Here is a 26,347-nt window from a genome sequence, read left to right on the forward strand (position 1 = left end):
ACAATGAGGCCCTTAATATCGATATAAAGGGCTCTTTAAACCGGTTTCTGTACTCCTCCCCAATGAGAGAAGTAGTGCTGAAATCGGTATTGCCATGTCGGAATAGGGTTAATGTGGCCGCAAATCGATGGTATTGGCCTCCGGGCGGTATCCCACAGTGCACCATTGTGACCGCTCTGGAAAGCAATCTGAACTCGGATGCACTGGCCAGGTAGACAGGAAAATCCCCGCAAACTTTTGAATTGCATTTCCTGTTTGTCCAGCGTGGAGCTCTGATCAGCATGGGTGGCCATGCAGTCCCAAATCCAAAAAGAGCTCCAGTATGGACCGTACGGGAGATACTATGGCGTTCTGCCAGGCATCCAGGGAAAACCAAGGGCGCGATTAATGATGTCTATGCCTGTTGGCTTTCACAGAGAAGCGACTGCAGTTGATGACAACTTGGCAAATATGGGTATAGTCCTCCTCAGTTGATCAACAACTGCTGTGGTGTCACATGGGAGCGTGGGGTTTTGACTCACTTTTGGAACACTGACTTTACCAGTGTGCTTCCAGTCCCATCCCCAAAAATAAAGAATACTTTATCATAGCTTCTTAGATGAATTCCACTAGCCTTTCCTTACACTTTCAAGGGTGGATGGGAGCTTTTTTCTCTGTCTGTATGGGGCACTTGAAGGACAGTTAGACCCACTATCCATTTGAATTCTCTAGCTCTTGTGACTCAGGAGTTGGGTGCACAAAGGGCATGAAACATATTGTCTGTGTTGTGCAAAAGGCTATGTCATGTTCTTCAGTCTACTCTGACCTATACATTCTTGCTCAACCTGTGCTGGACCACAAACTCTGCTTTACCCTTTGCAGGATCAAGGCCCTAGGGAGAATGTTTTGGCTGTTTACTATCCTTACAATGTTGATGACATTGCAGCTTTGCATCTTCTTTTTATACTGAGCCCAGAGTTCTATTACTTACTGTCTCCCAATTCTGACCAAGATTGGTACAGGGATTAAAGGTGACCAGCTGTGACTCAGTCTCAGAAATAAACAGAAGTGATTTGCTGAAAACGCCCAACTTTCATCAACTGGGTCATCCTTGAGTTATTGTAGATCTCCTGATCTTGCGTGAGCAGTAGGGCCTGAAGTCTTTTCCTCAAAGTAAGGTGTTCTAGGATGCTGCAAACCATTTTATATTGCCTGACTTTGAAGTTATTCAGGACTGTGTACCTCCACTTTGGATTAAATGCTAGACAATTTCTTGTACAGATACTCTTGAAAGTTCTCCAGAACCTAAGCTGGTGCTGAATACAGCTTAGTAATAGTTGTGTGGCCATGTATCACTAATGGTTCCTGTTCACTTCTGGCTCAAAAATTTGACGTTGCTGATGATCTCTGAAGCTTCTGAATGGTCCCTGAGGATACATCTTATCTGAGATAAAACCTTTAACCAGTACCCACTTAGCAGTTAACAAGAGCCACCCTGGCTAGGTTTTCATTCCTAGTGAAAACTCTTCAGGGCTGGGAGTAGAATTTTCTCATTGAGAGCTCTTTGCCTGGGAAATGGCCTCCATTGGGAGTTTGCTGGAACCACAGCTAGATCTAATGAGCTTCAAGGCGTGATGTATGGTAGGGCACAGGGCTACTTGGTTAGCTATTTGTTTTAACTGTTCCAATTTGTTTATCTAGCTCTTGTTTGTTTTATAGCTTTAATCAAAATTTAAGTGCCATTAGTTCTCAAATAGTGCTAGCTGCTCAGATGCTTAGGAAAGCATTTAGGCAGGACGTAAAAATAAAATCTAAACATATTCAGCACATTGGTAATAGAGACATTAAACTGTGGGTGCATATGTCAGATATTTAATTTACTCTTTTACCAGGGCAGTTATTCCTCATTATTTATTTACAGATTACAAATCAATATTAATGATAATAGGTTTGTCATTAAGGGAGAAATTCAGAAATGGTTGTTTCTCTATCATCCACTATTTTGAAGTATTTGGCTCCTCATCTTAATTGGAGAAGTGAAGTGTGCAACATACACTACAGTTGCTTTATATCATTAAAGGATGTGTCTTGAACTTTGTAAATCCCTTAGTGGGTAATCAGTTCAGATAAAACTTCCACCTTTTTATAACTTCCCCCTCTACTTAGGCCCTTTTGTCTCAGGATGATCTCCCTGAACAGCTCTGGTGTCAGCAGAGAAGCAAGCGATTTCACGGTCATACCCCATTTGACTTCCACTGATAGATGAAAGAAAAGAGAAAAGAAAATAGCATTGGAAAGTTGTTGGTTGGATATGCAATGAGAACGATGCCAATTTCTTTCATTTAATTCTGCCCTGTACGAAACAACATAGTATTGGGAGAGCGGTCCCTGGAATTCCTTCTTTCGAACTACTTGTGGAAAAAAGCCTTGTGTAAAAGAGAAAACCAATGGTTCTAAGGCAATCTTTAATTTAAGAATTCACTATCCAAAAGAGAAGTAACTGACAGGTCTCTAAGGCAATTAAACGTTGGATTTTTTTTGAGAGAGTTTTATTCTCGCTCATATTCAGCATTAAGTTTGTTCTCCATTAACCATTTCTCCCTGGACCTTTCTAAAAAGACTTCCTAGAAATCGGAAGCCTGTTTATGAAAAAGAAAGATAAATAACAGATAAATACTGGCTATTCATTAAGATTTCTCCTCTTATTTTTTCTTCTGCATATTAAATCTATCTCTTCATGGGTTTCATATTGCTGTATGCGATACTATGACAGGTGTACTTTTCATTTTGACTTTAAGAATCTTTGAATGTTTGCTTTAATATTAGCCCACTGCATATTGCTAATTAAACATATATCCTGTGATGAATAGGAGGGGGGGGTGGTAGGAAGATGAAATTATGTTTGTGAAGAAAGTGTTTTTTTTTACTTAAAAGATTAAGGGTCAAATCTATATTAGCCCACACAATGAAAAAAATATTGTCTTTGGATTATAAATCTAACTTCACTTGAAGAGTGTTGGAATCTAGAAAATCAGGGAATAATCTCAGGTGTATGTCCCTCACCAAACTTCAAGCAACTAGAACTCTTTAAATAAGGGCCTGATCTGTATTGCCTTGAAGTGAGCGGCAAACTTCATTGACGTCAGCTGGTGGATCAGGGTCCCATTAAGTGAGGACAGATAATCTGTGTCACTGATTTTTAAGAGGATATTTTATAGCAATTTGTTGTTCTCTCCCAGTTCGGTGGGCCACTGGCCATTACCCTGAACAATCACAAGGCGAGGTTCTCCTTATGTACTTCCTGGAAATCCAGCACTTCATGGTGCAATTTGGCAACAGGGTAAATAGGCCATAACTGTACTGAAGTCAATAGAGCTCACAACTACACCCAGGGAATCCAATTGGCCTCTACTATCTTCTACATACTTACAAGCCATAACCTGGAAATCTTCAAGACATGCGTCTTGTTACGAATAATATGGGACCTATTTTTAAAAAAATAATTTAATTGACGAAAAGGTAGATTAGTTTCCTGATCATTTGGAATCATCTTTATTGTTTCAGAGTGGGCCAAATTTAAGGAAACTCTATTTGACAAGAATTTTGCTGAAGTGGGATTTTCCCCAAGTACAGGACGCATGATTGGACCAAAAAATCAAACAGCTGTATTGCTGGAATACCCATCCTGTTTGTGTCATTATATCTTACTGTTTTCCCAGGGCTTTTAGAAATAGAGCTTTCAGTAAAGCGTAATGCGGGATAAAAACAAAACCAAATCTTGAGATTAAGAGCAAACTAAAAGATGAAGTAACATATATTACCTGAACGGGAACTGCATATTTTTTGACATTTCAATTCCTGCTATCCCTAAAGCATCTTAACAAATTTTGGCTCAGATTAACATAATATATCAATAATTTCAAATGATATTTAACATTGCCCCAAGCTAAGATTGTTAAAAATCCAAATAACCAAGAGAAGTTTTAGCTTATCTTGTCCTTCACAAGTTACTTATCGTTTTAATTCCATGAAATGCAGCAAGCCAACTGCCTTAGAATGTGCAAGATGTTCCTGCAAGAGATAAGTGTTTTGCCACGCGAACAGAGGCTTGTCAATATGCTGTATACTTTCATACATTTTGCCGCACAGTTTTTTTAAGTGCAGCACATCCTGTTGTCCCACAATGGAACCTTTGTCAAAATCTGCACAACACTTGGGTGTGTCTTCTTTCGCCATTCAAAATATCTGTGTTTATTTTTCAGTCGTTCTATATCATAGTCACCTTTGTTATCACAATAATTATACAGAAGCTTTACGTTTGTCACATTGAACAGGAAAGTGATCCATGCACAAGCCATAATATTACTAAAATCTTAAAAAAGTGTTAATGTACACATAATTGCATTTCATAAAAAGAGTCAGGAAATAAGGCAATAAATCAACTAAAGGTTTAGTTTCAGGGAATGGTAATAGGGACGTGTATAAGTTCCGGGGGATAAATCCTAAGTCAAAGTAATAGGGCGTGTATTATATAGGAAGGGAGTAAGACTTTCCATAGGGCGCGACATAAGTAAGATAAAATTATGTAGTAAAGGAAGCTACCCAAATATTTTTATACTAATTAAGGTGGGGGGGGAGGACTGGGTCGGGTCAGCTTGGAAGAAAAATAATAAGGAATCATGGAAAAAGGGCATGGTGAAAGAGAAATATGTAAGTATCAGATAGTTGCAATAAAATCATAGTTTAGGTTTCATTAGCGACGATAGCAAGATGCAACTGTGACTTAGCTACAATTTATGGGAATAGCCATATTTTTCTTTCTTCAAGATCTGGATGCATTATGTTTTTTCAACAAGATTTGGCCAACTTCTCAGTCTGCTCATAGCACACTTTTTGATAAATAGGTAAAGAACATATCCATTATTAATGTCTCAATATTGGGACACAAAAATCAGAACTTTCAGGAGCACTTAAACATATCCATTACTAACTTCAAGCATCTCCAGTAGTGTGATCTTCATTGATCTTGCTGACCATCTTCCATCCATCTCCTTGCTGGACATCCCTATTTATGATTTGATCCTGCAAACCATTCCTTCCTACTAACTTTCTCAAGGCTATTTCCATCTCTGTGTCATTTATGACGCAAAGTACATAGTTTGTGTCTGTTTTGATTTTCTTCAGTCAGAGTCTGTCTCTCTGCAGTAATATTTCTAAAATAGCCATAGCCTTTTCCCCCCCAATTGAAGAGATACAGTGATACTTTGCCATTCACCATTCAAAAGCTTCAATTTCTTTTTGTCACCAGCATTAACTTTCCAAATTTTACATCCAAAAATCATACTAGGGAAAAAGTTAGGCTTTCCAGTCACACTTTGACATTTCGAGATTGCCATGGTTTTTCCACTTTCTTAAGGGAGGGATAGCGATGAGCCATCCCTAGTCTCTTCTGAAATTCTTGAAAACATCTTCTTGGTTAGGACATATAGATCTCAGATAATTAATATCAATTTAACTGCCTTATAATTTGGTCCATTTATCATTACATTCTGCTTGCGTCTTCATTTTGTTAGTTGCTGTTATAATATTCCTGGAGGTACCAATTGTGGAGAATAGACAGAGAAGGAGAAGTTAGGCTAGCTTGGGAACAGCGTCCGGCTCCAGGGTTTTCGCGCTCCAAGCAGCAAAAAAAAAAACAAGCACGATTTGCGATCAGCTTCTAACCGCCGCCACTTCAGTCTTCGGTGGCAATTTGGCGGCTGTTCCTTCCGCTCCAAGACGGGTGAGGGGATCCGCCCCACCGATCCACTGCCGAAGAGTGGACGTGCACACCTCATCCGTTGGCTGTCCCAAGCACCTGCTTGCTGAGCTGGTGGCCTGGAGTGGTCCTGCCTGGGACAGCTTAAAAGAAACAACCAGATTCCAAACAAACAAAACAAAACAAAAATAACAAACAAATCCCAACCAAACAAAACCAAACAAAACCAAATGACATTCCCCCACAAAACCTAAAAAAACTAAAACAAACCAACCCACAAACTCACTAGTATTAAAAACCAGAAGGAAAAGTGGAATAATAGGCAGTTGTAGGCCTGCATGCTTGCATCAATAAAGAAAAATATAGAAAATAATATGTAAATGTAAGGAGAGACATGGGCATGAAGAAAGGCTAAAGGAACGCAAACTTAGTGCATTAACTGAAGACATAAAGGTTATGATAGAGCCATAACAAATAACTGAGGCCCGGTCTACACCTATTGCGTTAAACTGAATTTGGCAGCGTTAAAAACTGATTTAACCCTCACATCCAACTCAATGGGCACTTAATATCGATATAAGGCTCTTTTAAACCGGTTCTTACTCCCCCCAATGAGAGAAGTAGTGCTGAAATCGTCATTGCCATGTCGGAAATAAGGGTTAATGGTGGCCGCAAATCGATGGTTGGGCCTCACGGCGGGATCCACAGTGCACCATTGTGACCGCTCTGGAAAGCAATCTGACTCGGAATGTGCACGCCAGAGTAGACAGGAAAATCCCGCAAAACTTTTGAATTGCATTCCTGTTTGTTCCAGCGTGGAGCTCTGATCAGCCGGTGGCATGCAGTCCAAATCCAAAAGAGCTCCAGTTGTGGACCGTACGAATTACTAAATCTGTTCTATCAGAGCTCCGTTACAGAAGACGAAATGCCAAAGCATTTGAAAAAAATCTCCAGGCTATGATACAGAGTCCACAGCACAGTGCTGTGTGACAAACGTAACGGAAAGCCAAAGAATCAAATGGACGCTCATGGAGGAGGGAGGGGGTACTGAGGACTCCAGCTATCCCACAGTCCCCGCAGTCTCCGAAAAGCATTTGCATTCTTGGCTGAGCTCCCAATGCCTGTAGGGTCAAACACATTGTCCGGGTGGTTCAGGGTATATCTCGTCAATTTACCCCCCCCCCCCCGTGAAAGAAAAGGGAAAAAAATCGTTTCTTGACTTTTTTCAATGTCACCCTATGTCTACTGCATGCTGCTGGTAGACGCGGTGCTGCGGCACTGAACAGCAGCATCCTCTCCCCTCCCCTCCCCGGTGGCAGACGGTACAGTGCAAAAAGACTGATAGCCGTCCTCATCATCAGCCCGTGAGTGCTCCTGGCTGGCCTCAGGTGAGGTCGGCCGGGGGCGCCTGGGTAAAAATAGGAATGACTCCCGTCATTCCCGGCAGATGGTACAGAACGGCTGGTAACCGTCCTCATCATAGCAACTGGGGCTGAGCTCCATCAGCCCCCCCCCCCTTTCATGTCTAAAGAAAAGATTCTGTACTGCCTGGACTATCATAGCAGCAGGATGCTGGGCTCCTCTCCCCCCCACCGTTTAATGTCCTGCCTGGACTATCATAGCAGCTGGAGGCTGCCTCCCCCTCATTTTATCTCACTAAAAAGTCAGTGTTTCTTATTCCTGCATTCTTTATTACTTCATCACACAAATGGGGGGACACTGCAACGGTAGCCCAGGAGGGTTGGGGGAGGAGGGAAGCAACGGGTGGGGTTGTTGCAGGGGCACCCCCTAGAATGGCATGCAGCTCATCATTTCTGCGGGATCTGACACGGAGCGGCTGTGCTCTCTCTGGTACACTGGTTCTCTAGTACACTTGCCCCATATTCTAGGCAGGACTGACTCTATTTTTAGATAAAACATAAAGGAGGGAATGACCCGGGGGTCGATACTGGACATTGATCGCTGTATGAGGAGACAAATCTGTTCTATCTGAGCTCCGTTACAGAAGACAAAATGCCAAAGCATTTGAAAAAAAATCTCCAGGCTATGATACAAAGTCCACAAGCACAGTGCTGTGTGACAAGCGTAACGGAAAGCCAAAGAATCAAATGGACGCTCATGAGGAAGGGGGGGGACTGAGGACTCCAGCTATCCACACAGTTCCCGCAGTCTCTGAAAAGTATTTTGCATTCTTTGGCTGAGCTCAATGCCTATATAGGGTCAAACACATCGTCCCGCGCGTGGTTCAGAGTTATCTCGTCAATTTACTCCCTCTCCCCCCGTGAAAGAAAAGTGAAAAAATCGTTCTGACATTTACCCAGAATCACCCGCGACACTGTTTTTGCACCATCATGCATTGGGATCTCAACCCAGAATTCCAATAGGCAGGGGAGACTGCAGGAACTATGGGATAGCGACGGCATAGCTACCCACAGTGCAACACTCTAGAAATCGACGCTAGCCTCGGGACATGGACGCACACCACTGAATTATTGTGCTTTGTGTGGCCGCGTGCACTCGACTTTATACAATCTGTTTTACAAAACCGGTTTATGTAAAATCGGAATAATCCTGTAGTGTAGACATACCCTGAGAGGACATAACATGAAGGAGGAAGGCTTATCTGAGGCAGGGCCATTCAATCACTTACCTATGAGGAACCTATGGATTTTCTCCCCAGGGCTTGATTCCTAAGAAAGCAGCTGGCAAATATTGCTTGATTCACCATTTGTCATCTCCACAGGGCAATTCAGTTAATTACTCACAATTATGTTCAATATTCTATTCCTCCTGTGTGCATGGTTAGGACTTGTTTGTGGGGGCAATGTTTTCAAAATGTTACATCAAGATGGCTCGTCAGTTGCTGCCAGTGCAGCCTTCTGATTTTAATCTTTTGCGTTTCTTTTTTGAAGGTCTTTTTATTTTGATAAGCCCCTCCTGATGGGATTACCCGTCTCATACTCAGAGTTTGAAAAATTCAGCACTCTGCTGGAATGGGAAGTGGCACAGGAGTCTTATTTATAGTAGGAGGTACTCTCATTGGATGAGTTTTTGTGCGCAGGCAGGACAGATTCTGAGGAGCAAGTCAGCCCAGGGCCACATTCCAGGCTTTGACTGGTAGGTTTGGGGTACCTCTGGCTGATGGAAAAAAAACAGAGGGACTCCTCTCCTTAACTGACCCATCTGGGGACGGAGTTAGATATGCGGGCTGGTATATCTAGACTCCCCCAGGATAAACTGGGGGAACTTCTGGAATTGATCATCAAGGCTAGAGCAGCCAGGAAGTTTATACTGCGGGAGCTGCAATCTATTATCGGACTTTTAAATGTTGCATGTCAATTGGTGGCACCAGGATGGACATTTTGCACCAGAGTGTCAGCTGCCACCTTGGGAATATCGAAGCCCATCCATTTTCAAATTGTTAATAAAGAGATGGAGGAGGATTTAGGAATCATGGAACAGTTTCTGAATCCTTTTAATGGAGTGTCTTTTTGGAGGGAGGAATGGATGATAGAGGCAGAGTTAAAGATTCATTACAATGCATTGGGAGGAATAGGTTTTGGGTATTTTACCAAGGCAGGTGCTGTGCCAAGAAATGGTCCTTAGATTGGATACTAAAAGGTATAATAAAGGATATAACATTTCTGGAATTCTTTCCCATTTTGATAGCAGAGACTATTTGGGGAATGGATTTTGCAAACAAAAGCAAGGGTTTTTGGACTGACAACATAGCCGTAGCACATTTTATCAATTGCCAGTCCGCTAGATTGCCAGGGTTATAAAGTTGGTAAGTGAATTTTTACTACAGTGTTTAACTCTTAAAATGTTTCTCTGCTAGATATGTACCTGGGATTGATAATAGTGTAGCTGATGCATTCTCTCAATTTTAATTGGACAAATTTTGGGATCTGGCACCAGGAACCAACGAGGAACCAGAATGGATACCCATAACGCTCTGGGACTAGGGCACATGAAGGCTCTCACGGTATTAAAGAGATCAGGAACAGCATGAACATCTAGGTCTATGACAGGAGGTTCAATGATTTTGTGCATTTTCAGAGGTGGGGGCCTGTGGATGACCTGACCTATTCCAGAAGACCAGATACTTCAATACACAGGATCACTGGCCCTCTGTTGGCTGGCATCATCTGCCATTTCTGGTCACCTATTGGGCGTTACATTTGTCAGTCAAATGAGAGGTTACCGAGCTCCTTGTAGCAGATTCTGAGTCTGGAGGTTTTTAGTAGGTTTTGGGACAGAGGCCCTAGCAAGAATCCCCATTGTCTCATCACTGTTCAGACACTTAGGGTTTTGATGCAAGTTCTCTACCAAAAACGCGGAAGCGGACAGGAGGTGGCCCTGTTCAAAACTGCAGTCCAGGTTGTGTTTTTTGGAGCTTTCAGAGTCAGCGAACCAGTGCCTGTGGGAGCGAGGGATACACCAGGAAGGGCTTTGGAGTGGTGACAGTGAGATTTACAATGGAAAGAGTGGTCAGTCATCTTGACCCTGAGGATCTTGAAAACAGATGGGGTGGGGACAAGGTTAGTCCACAATGGAAAGGGGTGAGGCCAGGATTTACCCATTGGGGGCGTTAAGGACTTATATAGCAATGAGACTGGTTGGGGATAGAAGAACAGGGATGGAAGAATCCTCATAACATATACATTTGTTGCAATTTTCAGAAAGGGGCTTACAAAGTTGGAGCTACCAGTGGATGAATTTAATTCCCGCTCATTCCAAATCAGGGCTACGAAAGCTTCGGCCCAACTTGGGTGAGGGGCCACAGTGATGCAGGCAATTGGGTGATGGCATTCAAATGCATACAGGATGTAGGGGAGACCCCAGGTAGAGAATCAAAGCTAATTCTCCTGTGCTTCCAGTTTCAGAATAATGCAAACAGGCCAAGGGAGCGGTGGTGTTGGATCTGAGAACGCAGCATTGTATACTGGGTGCTTAGGTGGCCTTCCAGGTTGCCTGGAGAGAACAGCTGGGTCTTGGTAGTAAGGCAATTCTGAGCTGGCACGGAAGGAGAAGCTTGCTCATTGTAATGCCCCATGTATACTCTTTGAAGGCCCGGGAACAGACACTGGATGCGGTTATTATTCACCTTGGTGAAAATGATTTGGGAAGGTGTAGGGGAGCTGAATTGATGATCAGAGCTAAGAGGGATTTGGGACAAATTCAGGATTTTTGCCCTGAAATGACAATTATTTGGTCTGACATATTATAGTGCAGGGTGTGGCAGGAAGCTGTGAAGCCTCCATGGATTGATATGACTGGGTGATATGTGAATAGGGATGTGGCTAAATTCATAGGTAATGAAAGGGCTTTGGTAATTCTTCATCCAGACATATCTTACAGGGCACCCAAGTTATTTAGGGAGGATGGGGTACACCAATGCAACTGAGACATTTTTGTCTGCTATTAAGGAAGGAATCAGTAACTATTTTGGAAACTTTCGGGGGATGGGCCAGAGGCAGCCAAGCTCATTGTGGCAGATGTCCAGTGTAGGTACTCCATATGGAAGGGATATGGTTATCAGATCAAATGGATTCAAACGGGCTTTGAAGAAAAGCATCCCTTGAGGGAGCTGAAGAACGGGGTATTGGGGGCTCCTATGTCTGGTACAGCAGAGAGCTAACTCTTTTTTCTTTTGCAGCCCCCCCCAATGATGGCGAAGAAGGGCAGCACTGCCCCAGCAGCAGGATGGCTAGGACTCAGCTGGGGATGATGTGGAAATGATGATGATCTGCACTGTACAATTTATTGCTGGTTACTCCCAGATATTTTAAGTGAATAAATTTGTGGCCTAATTAAACCACATCCATTACCTCCTGCCTTTCTGCTGTTGTGACCAGACGACAAAGCACCTGTCAACAGAGGTCATTGTACCATCATCAATGCAGATGTTGGAGATTATATAACATAACAAGGGGAATACTGGAAAAGGACTGTTAGATGCAAGGGTTGGACACAGAACTTTTAATTTTGCATTAATGGTTCAAAAGAAGGGAGCAGAAAGAGGGGAAACTGGTACAGGGAAACCCCGTTATAACGTGCCCTGCAATAACGCAAATTTGGATATAAGGCGATCATAAGGTGGCTCTGGCCGCCCCAAGCAAAAAAAAAAAAAAAAAGTGGCCGGAGCACTGCAGAAGTGCAAAAAAGAAAAAAAAAAGAAAGAAAGAAAAGAAAAAAAATGGCCAGAGCACCGCTGAAGTGCAAAAAAAAAAAAAAAGCGGCCGGAACGCCGCCAAAGCACAAAAAAGAAAAAAAAAAGGAAAAAACCGCCAGAGCGCCGCTGAAGCACAAAAAAGGAAGAAAGAAAAAAAAGAGGCTGAAGCGCTGCCAAAGAAAAAAAAACAAAAAATGGAATGTGCGTTCCTCACTGCCTCTTCCCCCCCCCACGCTTCTTCTTTTGGTAAGAAGAGCCGTTCTCCTCCCCAGGTGCTCCTCGCTCTTCCTCTGCCCCTTGCATGTCTCCCCTGCTCTCCCCAAGGGGTTCCCTCTCCTGCTGCACGGCTGAGAGCCCCTGCTGCTGGAGCTGCACCCTTTCAGTTACTGTTATGGACAGTTTGCAAATGCAAGTCGTATTCTGTCCAAGAGAAATTGACCAGCTTGAAACTGACCAGCTTGAAATGGTAAACCTTGCTATACTGTGACCCCGCATTTATCGTGATCCAATTTTTTGGACCCCAATCATTGTGTGATAGTGGAGTTTCACTGTATTAAAGAGTATACTAAAGTGTAAAATGAAAGAAAATCAAGAAGCAGAATAAGTTGATAAAGAACACTGTGGGCAGACAGTCTGCAGTATGAACAAAATATGTGCCCAGACAAGCAAAAATGAGGAATGTTTAAAGAAAAGAAGGACTGTTATTTCACAAATTGAAGAATTAAAGAAACAGAGCTCTCTTTATGGGCTAGTTTGCTGGACCTTTGTGGGGCTGTACAAGGTGAACACAGCTTTACAGACTACACTTAGAACCAGCAGCATGAACTCAGATCTAAGGCCGAAAAAAAGAAAAAATGAGGAACACAGTGGGGGAAAAGAACAGAGACAGGGAACAAAGAGAGAAAGAGTTTTTAAGGCTGATAGATACATCAGCACTGTGATATGATGAAAAAGGTCCAGAGAGATAGTTTCCGAGACAATATAGCAGACAAAAGCTTTGGAAAGCGTGTTATGGAGCTGTTCTATTGTGTGCTGAAATTTTTCTGGATGTACCCATTTCCGCTTTCATTCTGCTTAAAAGCGGCCTGAAACATATACTATATGGGTGCAATAAAGACCTGAAATCTAAAAACATGTCTAAATTTAAATCCAAACCATTGAAAGATTTGCATAGCATTATAATGAGGGTCAACTAAATTAAGCAGCAATTTTTGTTAAATGTGGCACTAAATAAATCACGACCTCTCAAATCTCAGAGCACAGAACCACCCTATACTATTGAGTACAGTTCATGCACTGTAGGGATGTGAAAAAGCTGGTGGGATTTTGAGTTTTGTGAAACCTCTAGAACTTTTGTAAAAATGATGGGTTTCTGAAGCTTTGTAGAGTTTCATGAAACATTTTTATTGTACTTTGAATCCTTTATTTTCCAAGGGAAATTTAATTTTTAAAAGTAAGTGTTTCTAGTGGGGCCTGGGCTAACGAAACAGATGACTGCCTGCGTAGATCAGAGCCTAGTTTTGTAGAAATGGAATTGCTGATTTTCTAAGAAAGTTACATTGCTTCATTAAGTTACAACTTCATACATGAAACAGGAAATGCAAAACATGATAACTCAGTAGTAGAATAATAGGGTCAGATCCTCAGCTGGTGTATATCAGTATAGCTTCATTGACATGAAGGTCCATAATCCTATCATTTTAGTTCCCTTACAGAAATTGTTGCATTTTTATATCAAATACATTCATTGTCTAATAAATCTAATATGAAAAACAACCTAAGAACACTCACTTCTCTAGAAGGGCTGGTAGGGCAGGAGTACATGTCAGACTACTTCTCCCATTGGGTGATTCAGACTGTGAATTGAAAACATGAATAGTAAAATGTTAGATTCCATGCAATGTTAAGTTTCATGAATTGATTTCTAATGCAACTTCAGTATGATGATAAAGTTAATGGGTTTCTTATCTAAAGTTTTTCTGCCCAAATGCATCACACAAAATCTCCTGAAAATTGAGCTCTCAAACTACTTCTGTAAACAATGGACGTTAAAGATTATGAGAAGCTATTTTTGCCACTTTTGTGCCTCTCTTTTTACCTTGCTTCCTTTATGTATGTGTCGTTTCGTCTCTTCCTTTTGTTGCGCACTGACTACTGTGTAGTATGTTGATTACTTTCTAGTCTCTTCCTTTTCTGTAAATTGTGCTTCCTCTTTTGGGTTTTCAATGAGAAATTTTAACAATGAAATGTTCACCTCCATTCATGCCTTTAAACAATTCTTGTGGGCACATAATGACATAACATAGTCATGCAATCATGTTGTTTTTAAAATTTAATTCAATTTAAAGATAAAATTCATTTTAACTCTCACCCAGCAAAAAATATTGCCCCTTTGAAGACATTTCTGTCAGAAGTGCTGCTCTTCAGCTGCTTGTCTGCAATAATCCCCATTAAAGAAGCTTTGGCCTTCCAGTAGAGACCCTTGACCATATAACTTTAAAAGTTTTAGATCTGTCATCTTGGATCTGTTAGTCTGTCTTTGAAGCTAGGAGTACCTGGTAGATTTGTTAGGCTCACGTTTTATTTGGTTCTTCTTTAACGAACAATATGTAGTACCAGATTATGCCACTGTACACAAAAAAGGCAACAGAGGAGCTGAATATGCTACTCATTCCAGGCTATCGTGGGAGTTAAACATGTATGAGTTTTTCAGTTTGGGTTCATAATGAAGACTTTTGTGACAGTTTATTAGAAGCTGTCACACTAACAGAGCAGTAAATGACTGAAATTATCATCCCCGCTGGGTTGTACTGTGGAGATAATTTTTACTTTTTTATGCATAGTATATTACCACTGAATAAACAGAAACTATAATGTAGAATCTGATTATACTTTGAGCTGCCTAGGGGCCCCAGTCAGCTGACATACAGCATCACTGCAGGGCCAGTGTAAGGATGTTTTGCGCCCTAGGCGAAAGTTCCATCTTGCACCCCCCCGCGCACCCACCCTGTGGCGCCCCCCTTGCGGAAGCACCCCATCCTGCCCCAGCTCACCCCTGCCCCGCCTCCTCCCTGAGCATGCCGTGGCCGCCTCACTTCTCCCGCCTCCTATGCTTGCAGTGCCAACCAGCTTAGGTGACGCAAGCCTGGGAGGCAGGAGAAGTGAAGAGACCATGGTGTGCTCGGGGAGGAGGCAGGGCAGGGGTGACCTGGGGCGGGAAGTTCCCCTGCATGCCGCCCCCCCCTTACTTGCTGCAGGTTGCCCTCCCCTGCCCCAGCTCCCTCCGCCTAAATGCCGGTGGTGACTGGGGTGGCCGAAGATCTGGCTGTCGTGGTAGCTGCCGAAGAAAATGGCGCCCCCCAAATGCCAGTGCCCTAGGCGACCGCCTAGGTCGCCTAAATGGTTGCACCGGCCCTGCGTCACTGGGTTCCTAAGGTAAGCAGACAAGGAAAGCGATTCGGAGGGGGGTACTTCCTTTATGCAGCATGGGCTACATAGCCACCTATGACTATCCCCATCACAAAGGTTGGGTCACAGATTCCACTCAGGCTCATGGCACTGGGAAATTCCCTGTGTGTCCTAATGAAACCCTAATCAATTTAGGTAGGCTTGGGGGCATGAGGCTTCTTAGAAGCGTTTCCTCAAGCTTGGGAGGTCTCATAAATTTTTGTCCTGAGAAAAGGTGAGGAGAGAATAGTATAGATATTCCCAATTTAAACCATATACTTGAGTTCAGTTTGAATCACTCAAATTTGCAATGTCAAATGGGCTCAGATTTTTCAGAAATGTTTGCTCAGTCCTATATGACATGGGTTTAAGAAACATGTTAATTTCTTCAAATTATAGATTTATTTTTACTTACCAGGGATGGCATTGAAGGTATGGGTGACGTAGTAGGTGACTGTCCAGGAATGTGTAATGAGTTAAACTTAGGAACAACAGCAACACTGACTCTCCTCCGAGGCATATTCTGTCATTAAACAACAAACTTTATTATACAAGAAGCTCAACTTAAGGATAATTCCCTATGGTTGGTAGGTATTGTAAAGAAGCAGATTCATACAATCCATACAACTGAAATAGTCTAACCTATAACTAGCAGCAGCAAACATAAGTATCTATTTTGGATAAAACATACATAAAACTATACTAAGAGAATGTTAATATTGCAAAAGTCAGGAAGTGGTGGCATGTGCAACCTTAACTCTGCCCCCTTTGGTGTATCCATCATGATATAATCTAACACAAAAACATTATAACAGTTTAAGTATAAATTAGAAGATGATATATATAAGGTAGTAGGAAAATGTATACAATATTATAAATTTGAGAAACAGTATGTAATCGTGTAATTAAAGACGATCAGCCTTCAACTTCTCCCGCTGACAGGAAGGCTGGGTTCAGCCCATTACTGTTTTAATCATAAAATGTCCCCATAAATATTAACAACCAAATCAACATGGCCCAGTTTGGCTAAAAATATTAAATTCCATCCCTTCTCACACATTGATGCTGTACTTTGGGCAGCCCATTGTTGAAAATCAATCAGAAACCATTAATGTGGAGAGACTGGATGGACAAGGGGATAATTTGGTCTCTCAGTTGAGGATCAAATTTCTTCTTTCTCAAGTACTCCAACTACAATACTATTTGCCTGGTCCAGTGGCATGGTATTACCCACAGCTTAAGCATTTCTTGGAGGACATATTTGGTCCCAATGCACCGGGAGCAGCAGAGATGCCAGAATTATAGTCAATGTGGAGAGAGCTCCATCTGTAGGTACACCCAATCAATTACATCCTGACTTCCTGGCCCAAAAGACTTTCCTAATTCAGATTGCCTGTGACAGGCCTGAAACAAAGATTTCTGTATATTTTTGAGCCCTAGACAATGGGGAAATGCCATGCAAAACACTGGTCCGGGCATAGATTACAGCGCATGGATCTTGCCAAAGCAGACTGCTGTTGGAGATGTGGGTCTCCTGGAACCACACTGGTTCACATGTTTTGGGACTGTTCCAGGATACAATTGTTTCGGTTAGAGTAAATAGCAAGGTTAGTATGATAGATACCTCCTTAAAAATTACTTCCCAGAACTATGTTTTGGGATATAGCTCATCATCTTGAAAACTCTCCAACTCATGGAAAGCTTAGTTCTCTAGAGCAGTGCTTGTAGGCAAATGACTCCTATTGCTTATGAGATGGAAGGGCAGACTGTTTCCAGGGATAGAAGCTTGGTTCAGCGACTTGGCTCACCTGGCAGCTAAAGAGCAGGTAATGTTTCAGAGAAGAAGGACTTCAGACAAAGCTTAAAAGTTTTAGTCTACCTTCTTAGAAACCTTTTATTATTCTATAGTGGATGGAAACCAAGATGTCAGTCTCCTTTCCCTCTTTTCCCATTCCTTTACATTGTTTGTTCTTTTGTCTTTTCTTCAGTCCCCCTGCCCCCCCCTTTTTTTGTTGGTTATAAATAAATAAATAAATAAATAAAATGTAAACCAAGAAAGACTATCAAAATGCATATAGAGATGAAGAGGAAATAAAATGGTACGTGCAACCTCAGCTTGGTAGTTCCTGACTTCTGAGTATTTAACTGTGCAAACTTAAGATTCTCTTAACACAATTTTTGGTATGGAATTTCCCAGGCTGATGCTGCTTTTTTTCCCCCCCCCCCAAGAGAAAAAGCATGGGGGTGGGATGGAATTTGAACCTTCCTACTCAGGCAATATGCCTTCCAGACAGCATGGGTGAGTGCGTGCCTGAATGTACACTGTGACAATCTTTATCCAAGTACAGTGCACTATGCTCCCCAAATGCCAGCTGAGCTTTACTTGCTGGTATAGAAGGGAAGAAGGAGGACAGCCCTACCATTTCTGGAGAGTCTAGCACTGCTGCAGATACTCAAGTCTCTTGGTCCTTGTGTGCAGAGAGTGCAAGGAATGAGAGTATGGGTGACACCTGGACAGAGAGGGACAATAAAGGAGGCGTCTTTTTCCCTATCTCTTCCTACTGAGTATCTGCATAGGGCTGGGAACAATCTGGACCTAACTATTACAAATGATGGAATATAAATATGAAATAAAGCATGCAGAAGTTGAAAAACATATACACATCAAATTTCCTATTAGCTGAATAGGTTCTCAGCTGTATTAATTAGTGAATTTATGGAGCTGCCTTATAGCTGGATCTCCAAAGCCTAGGATTCTGCACATATTTAAAACTAGCTTTGTTAAAGCTATTAAAAAGTCAGGCTACAATATCAAGAATGGAGAATCTCTCTGTTATGAATGCTTTAACAAAATAATACAAAATGATTTTCCTGTGCTGACTGGATCAGTGAGCCACACCTTAAAAACTACTGCATTATGACTATGGTGTTGTGGAAATGATGTGGTTGCTAAGAATGACAATTTCAGAACCTGACTAAGAGACTGATCCTGCAACCCCTATTCATAATAGTCATTCTTGGCCTGATACTCAACTTGTGAGGCCATGGACTGTAAAGCAGGATTGTGCTCTAAAACACTATTATTCTGAAACAAATTAATGAGGCCTCTTTATAAATTTTCAATTAATTCCAAGAATTACTATTTATTACTGTATACAGTTATTCTGAATTTTACAAAATTCCAAAATATTTGAATTGTCCACCACACAAACTGTACTGCAGATTTATCAGAACTGGAGTATGCAATAAAATTCCATATATTTAGATGGTGATTGAACTTTTGTTATGTAAAATCTTTGTTACGTAAAATCAGTTTAATTTCTGTTAATATTGTAAGAATACCTTTCCAACAGTAAGAGACATGGATCTAGATGAACGAGGGACTCCATCTTCTGTATGGAAGACAGTAGATAAAGAACAGTTAGACTATATGGCTAAATCCCTATAAATAAAATTGATATATGAACTAGATTTGATCTCAGTTACCCCAATGGAAATTTGTAAGGACTCTACTTATTTCAACTGACTTCAGTTGCCACTGAGATCATAATCTGGCCTACTGGCTGTTCCTACATGCTGATTTTTCAGAAGAAAGTTTTAATACTTAAACTTCCAGTAGGCTACATAGGCAAAAGCAATGAAGAAATGACAGCAAAGAAGTACCAACGTCTTCTTTTAAAATATTGCCTACTGGAATATATCCCTTTTCATCACATCTTACTTCTGAGATAGTCCTATAGAAAACAGGCAAAAATAAGCATACATGCAAGTAATGCAATTAAATATAAAAATTTGGACCTATGGTATTTGGATAACTAACAATCATCTAGAATAACTGTACTTAGTAAATGTAGCTGATAAAATATAAAATGTATTATATAGGCATTGCACAAAAGCTTTCATAATCTATTTTAAGGAGACATAGCAGCTTTGCAGAACTGATGTCTGCTGAAAACAAATTCTAAACACATGCAAGAGCATGTCCAATGAGTATTTAACAAACAGCCAAACTTGTGATCCGAGAGACAACCATAAAACAACTCTATACATACAAAATTTTATAAAGATCTTAAATATCCAGTATTTTGTTTTTAAAAAGTGACTGATGTCTTTTGGAAACTGTGAAAAATGTTCCATTTAGAAATAATATTGCTTCTATCATGGACTTCCTATATTTCTTTTCTCATGCTCTTTATAATGAAAACCATTTACATGAGCTCTCTCAAGAAACAAAGATCCTGTTTTCATGCAAATATTCTTAGTAGTAAAGAATGCTCAGATAAAATGTTTAATATTGACAATAGAAACAAGAATTGTTTCCAAACAGAATGTTTTTAAAAGTTTCCCATGCATCATCAGTTGTTCTTCAAGTAGTTAAATTTATTTCAATGTAGTCAGTGTCTATTTACTTCTTAAACTAGTTCAGCTTCACACACTATACATATTGCACCACTGTTGAAGCTGATTGTGGTGTTCAGGAAGTTGGAGTGTTGGAGACAGTTTAATGGACAGGTGGTTGCTGGTGTGGAACACTCCCACATTAGCATCAATTTCCTGAACACTATAATCAGCTTCAGCAATGGAACCCTACAGACAACCATGTACAAGAAACCCACAGATCACCACACCTTCCTTCATAGATCCAGGAACCACCCCAAAAACACTAAGAAATCTGTAATCCACAGGCAGATAACTCAGATGCCATGAAATATACTCTGAGGACAAAGTTCAGGAGGGATATACACCTTTAACACACCTAAAACCACCTTCACCAAACAATGACACTCCACCAGAGAAGTAGATAGCATTGTGGAATGGGCCACCCAAGTACCCTGAGAGAATCTGCTTCAACAGAAAAATAAAACTCCCTCCAACCACACCCATAGCTGTCACCTTCCACCCCAAACTGTGTATCATCAAACAAATACAACCCATACAGGATGGGGACCCCATCCTGAAAGAAATCTTTCCTGAGCCCCCACCCCACTTCTGGCCTTCAAACAGCCCCCATTTCCAAGCTCGTCATCAGAAGGAAGCTCTTCACAGACCAGGACCACCAACTCGAAGTGGCACCAGACCCTGCCAGAACAACAGATGCAAAACACGCAGACATATTTCCACTGCTACAATGACCAACACCCACTGACCCCCGACAACTTTCAAGATCCATGGTCCTATGCATGTTTATCACAACGTGTGGTGTACCTCTCCAGCACACTAAATGTCCCAGTAACAACTATGTGTGTGAAACAAGACAATCCTTGCACTTTCGAAGGAACTCACACAGGAAAATGATAAAAGCCAAAATCACCCTATCACCTGTGAGAGAACACTTCACAAAGCGATCAGTATGTCTGAAATATCAGTCCTCATCCTCAAAGGAAACCTGCACGACACTTTCAAAAGACGAGCCTGGGAGCTTAAATTCATAACTCTGCTAGATACTAAAAATCATGGGCTGAACAGAGACATTGGATTTATAGCTTATTACAACAATCCATAATCCACTAATCTCCTCTTTTGTCTTATGACTGCAGAGGGGTTAACTGACCAGTCTACCTTGAATGGTCCCTTACAATATGTGCTAATACTTATGCTAAACCATCTGCTCCACCTTGCATTTTGCTGTGACACTGGAAGCACCTTTTCCAGCCCCAAAGAGGAGCTCTGTGTGGCTCAAAAGCTTGTCTCTCTCACCAACAGAAGTTGGTGCAATAAAAGCTATTACCTCACCCACATTGTCTCTCAAATTTCCATTGACTTTCATGGGAGATGGTGTGCACTTGACAACTGCAGGATGAGATAAAGTAATTTTGGTCATATACAAGGGAAATTCAAAAAGATACTCTTAAAATAGGGAAATCCAGCCAGGCCTGAAACCTCTTGCAGATACTATACACAAATCTGTGTTGAGAGATACCTTGTAAAATCTGATTCTGTACCTGAGAAGGTTCACAATACCTGATTTTACAAGATAAATAGCATTATAAACCCATGTGATTAAAGGCAAGCCTTTAAACACTATTATTACCAGATGCACTGTAACTTCTGCTAGAATTCTGATTGGCCAGTTTCTTAAACTCCATTAGCTCAGCATGATCCTTTTCATATGTTCTCTTCAAATTCTCCACATACTGCATCATTACTTCTGTGGCCTTTGACATACGTTTCTCCTAAAGTGAGAGAAATACAGAGGTAACTCCTATACTATTTAAGCAAATCATTCATCTCTTTGGAAAGTCATGGGAGATGGGAGAGATTCCAGAAGACTGGAAAAGGGCAAATATAGTGCCCATCTATAAAAAGGGAAATAAAAACAACCCAGGAAACTACAGACCAGTTAGTTTAACTTCTGTGCCAGGGAAGATAATGGAGCAAGTAATTAAAGAAATCATCTGCAAACACTTGGAAGGTGGTAAGGTGATAGGGAATAGCCAGCATGGATTTGTAAAGAACAAATCGTGTCAAACCAATCTGATAGCTTTCTTTGATAGGATAACGAGTCTTGTGGATAAGGGAGAAGCGGTGGATGTGGTATACCTAGACTTTAGTAAGGCATTTGATACGGTCTCGCATGATATCCTTATCGATAAACTAGGCAAATACAATTTAGATGGGGCTACTATAAGGTGGGTGCATAACTGGCTGGATAACCGTACTCAGAGAGTAGTTATTAATGGCTCCCAATCCTGCTGGAAAGGTATAACAAGTGGGGTTCCGCAGGGGTCTGTTTTGGGACCGGCTCTGTTCAATATCTTCATCAACGACTTAGATGTTGGCATAGAAAGTACGCTTATTAAGTTTGCGGACGATACCAAACTGGGAGGGATTGCAACTGCTTTGGAGGACAGGGTCAAAATTCAAAATGATCTGGACAAATTGGAGAAATGGTCTGAGGTAAACCGGATGAAGTTCAATAAAGACAAATGCAAAGTGCTCCACTTAGGAAGGAACAATCAGTTTCACACATACAGAATGGGAAGAGACTGTCTAGGAAGGAGTATGGCAGAAAGAGATCTAGGGGTCATAGTGGACCACAAGCTAAATATGAGTCAACAGTGTGATACTGTTGCAAAAAAAGCAAACGTGATTCTGGGATGCATTAACAGGTGTGTTGTAAACAAGACACGAGAAGTCATTCTTCCGCTCTACTCTGCGCTGGTTAGGCCTCAACTGGAGTATTGTGTCCAGTTCTGGGCACCGCATTTCAAGAAAGATGTGGAGAAATTGGAGAGGGTCCAGAGAAGAGCAACAAGAATGATTAAAGGTCTTGAGAACATGACCTATGAAGGAAGGCTGAAAGAATTGGGTTTATTTAGTTTGGAAAAGAGAAGACTGAGAGGGGACATGATAGCAGTTTTCAGGTATCTAAAAGGGTGTCATCAGGAGGAGGGAGAAAACTTGTTCACCTTAGCCTCTAATGATAGAACAAGAAGCAATGGGCTTAAACTGCAGCAAGGGAGATTTAGGTTGGACATTAGGAAAAAGTTCCTAACTGTCAGGGTAGTTAAACACTGGAATAAATTGCCTAGGGAGGTTGTGGAATCTCCATCTCTGGAGATATTTAAGAGTAGGTTAGATAAATGTCTATCAGGGATGGTCTAGACAGTATTTGGTCCTGCCATGAGGGCAGGGGACTGGACTGGATGACCTCTCGAGGTCCCTTCCAGTCCTAGAGTCTATGAGTCTATGTCTGCCAAGTTCTGCCAGAGCTGAGTATGGAGTAGTTGTTCTAAAAGGACTTTCAAGACTGGCAATTCCTCAGGCTAAATAGAATTATCTCCCACACCTGAATCCCAGCACATACATGGACATTACTGACCATATTGATATTTATGATGATCAGATTATACATTTATACACAAACTCTCATACACAAAATGTTACTATAATTACTTGGTTTGTATGAGAAATAACTATGATTTAAAATTATATGTATCATACAAATGTTGAGTGGCTTCAAGGGTAGTTTCCCTCTGTGTCCATTCTATTACCTACACATGTTACATTAATTGCTTTAAACCAGTCACAATGACAGATAAACTCCAAAGGATTAATATAAACTATAGAAAAATTTGGTGTGTGTAAATGCATCGCATGATGAGAGACATAATATATTTACACATGTGCATACATGTGCAACTATGTGAAACATTAACTTTTTTCATGAAGATCTAAAATGTGATAGCTAAAGGAGAGAAATCAAGGAACATGCTGAAGATTTTTAAAATAGTCTTACCTGGCGAACAGCTCCAACCATTTCAGCACGACTGGAGAGTCTAGCAGCCAAACGATGTAGTACAGCAATATCCTCCAACAGCTTCTGGCAAGTTTCTCTGTGTTCATAATGATGCCATAAGGCAGCTGAAGACTGAAGTGAAAGAATGCACCAAAACATCAAAGCATGGGATAAGAATTTTAGAGGCAAATATTCAGAGGGTGCACATCTGAAGTGCTGTTCCCACTGAAGTCAATGGAAGTCTTATTGCTAAAGGCCACGTACAACTTTAGAAATGTAACCTTTATAGTAATAACCATTTACTAATCTGTTTCCAAAACCCAAAGAATTCTTGAATTTGCAAGTGTAGTAGATGCCAACAAGTCTCTTCAGCTTTTCTAACTTCGATGATACATTCACATTTTGATAAGCTATCAACCCTTAACTTTTCAAGAACTTAGAAAGGAAAAAAGAGCAATAGCAAGCAGCATGACTTTCTCTAGTATTCCCTGCAAAAAACAGATCACAATCCCGTGGATCTGTGAAAAATGAATCAGAAATATCTGTATATACTAACTCAAATCACTTTGGTAATTTAGGCCCCAATTCAGGAATGCATGTAAATACCTGATTTCAATGGGATTACTCACATAGTTAAGTTAAGCAGTGTTCATATGCTTTGCTGAATCAGGACCTTAATGAACAACTCTTTTCCTAATTAGTGACTGCTGTTCTCTGTAATATTTAGTTCTTTGTCACTTTATTTAAAAAGGAATGGCTCAAATCCCCCAAATTTCTATGTTCTATAGCATGTTTCAATGTCAAAGGGCTGCAGTAACTTCAAAGGGACCCCTGAATCAGAAATTAACATGGATATCTGTGATTCAGATTTTATTTGTTTATGTAGTTATACCTGAAAGAAAAATCTACATCTGTCGTCATGAATATGACTTTTACACTATTACAGACCCCAAATATTCAAAAATCATGAAGTCACGGGACTCCTAAATATCATGAGAGCTATTTTTTAAGTCTCATGATTTTAAACCAATGTGTGTGGGGGTTTTATGCACCATCTGGTCTTTGAGACTTTAGGTTACATTTTCAAGCTTTTTTTATGCAACCATGCAGACTAAAACCTTTTTAAAAAATGAAAGCTGAGATTCTCATGTTATCAGTTGTCTTCGAGAGCTGGGGCTTTAAATAAAACATCAATATCATGAAGCTCCTGAAAGAATCATGAGAGTTGGCAACACTGTTCAATGGCCCTGCTCCTACAGAAATGAACAGGCAATCTTCCATTGAGTTCCAAAGGTGCAGACGTAGGCCCTAATATAATCCACGTGTAATACAGGAACTCCCCTGGGCTAATTTGCCACTTTGTCAAGGATCAAAACATTTGGAATAAAACCCTGCTTAGTAAAAATTAGACACATCATCTCAGGTTATATAAAGTAGCCATTTAAGTCCAAATTGTTCAGTGTGAACTGGAATGAGGAGGGGAAGTTCGCTACTTTGCTCCCATGCTGTTAACATGATCCTTACTGTATCTCTCTCGAGTAAATGATTCTAAACTGAAATATTTGTATTACTACAAATGACTAATAGGCTGCATTTCAAAGCGCCCTTATGCATTAGCTATAAAAATGTGTATGTACACAAAGAATTACTATAAATGAAGACATGAGATTTAATAGATCATCTCTGCTTACTTAAAGCTCTCTAAACAGCCAAGAACAGGGGAGAAAGCAGCAATACAACCCCCACATTTTTAGGTACAGATAATCCTCAAATGCAGTTTTGAAATCCCAATGAAAAAATGTAAACATCACAATCCTTGTTTAATTGTATCCTTCTTCAGTTTGCCCTGCTTGCCAAATATAATAGGTGAATCTTGCCTTATGCTTTTTAACTATTATCAACCCCAGATCAGTACATCATTCTGTCCACCTAAGACTGTAGCTATCACCGTGGTACCTAGGTCTCTCTGCTTTTGCTGCACAAGGAATTTTGCAATGTATTGTAATTTGACACATTTCGAAATAATTTGGCATTTCAGTTACAAAATCCAGGGAAAGCTGGAAAGTTGGATACAAGAAAGGTAACTGCTGATAACTGACAAACTTTTATTAGAAGCAGAAAACAGCCACCTTGGAAGCTATGTAAGAAGTGGAAAAGAGTCCAGGAACAACATGTATTTTTACCGAGGGGGTTTCATCGGCCCGAAAGGGGTGCTGTGGAAGCTCACTATTCCATTTCCCATGCCTTTTTTTAACACCTCCAGTAAGGCTTTATGTCAAGCCATGAACTTCAAGATATTGAAGAGTGAGCTGCCTTGAACACCTTTCAATATCATACCTAAACTGTCCATTTAGGTTTATTACCAAATGACAATAAGATCCCACCTCTGCTCTCCATGGCTAAGTTCTCCATTGCAGTTCAGAAATACTTCATTCCTGCAGTGTTCCCAGCCATGTAAGAATTTACTTTGTACCCTGCCCCCTTCTCTCACACTAGGGCTGAGCACAATTACAGGTCTTCTATTCCCCAAAGAGCGTGTGCGCGGTGGGGAGGGACAGTGCAATGCTCTCTACACCGCTGGCTTAAAGGGTGCCACAATAGCTGCACTTCCTCTGCAGACTGGGGAGCTCCAGGAGGAATTATGTCTATAAAAGCCACAGTCTTGCCCTAAGTTTGGAGGTTATCAAGCCTGGATATCTTTCCCTGATACCTACTTACAAGCTTTGACTGGTTGCCTTGTCATGGTGAA

General features: G+C 41.0%; 1 protein-coding gene and 1 long non-coding RNA gene across 8 annotated transcripts in view; one reads left to right on the top strand and one right to left on the bottom strand.

The window, feature by feature from the left end:
• The window catches only part of IRAG1 (inositol 1,4,5-triphosphate receptor associated 1), a 154,673-nt gene that overhangs the window by 12,674 nt on the left and 115,652 nt on the right, over positions 1–26,347 (bottom strand). For all 7 annotated transcript variants that reach the window (XM_032762356.2, XM_032762355.2, XM_032762358.2 and 4 more), the window contains 5 exons: positions 23,599–23,730; positions 21,391–21,532; positions 18,702–18,751; positions 15,775–15,882; positions 13,704–13,768 (listed from right to left, as the gene is read on the bottom strand). In XM_032762356.2, coding sequence (XP_032618247.1) covers positions 13,704–13,768; positions 15,775–15,882; positions 18,702–18,751; positions 21,391–21,532; positions 23,599–23,730 — 497 coding nt within the window. The remainder of the gene's footprint in view (positions 1–13,703; positions 13,769–15,774; positions 15,883–18,701; positions 18,752–21,390; positions 21,533–23,598; positions 23,731–26,347) is intronic.
• On the top strand, positions 1,588–11,568 carry LOC116814614 (uncharacterized). The gene is made up of 2 exons (XR_012655757.1): positions 1,588–1,620; positions 10,420–11,568. It is a non-coding gene; the product is annotated as an uncharacterized LOC116814614 (long non-coding RNA).

Source organism: Chelonoidis abingdonii, chromosome 4, assembly GCF_003597395.2.
Source record: "Chelonoidis abingdonii isolate Lonesome George chromosome 4, CheloAbing_2.0, whole genome shotgun sequence".
In the NCBI taxonomy this organism is placed as follows: Eukaryota; Metazoa; Chordata; order Testudines; family Testudinidae; genus Chelonoidis; species Chelonoidis abingdonii.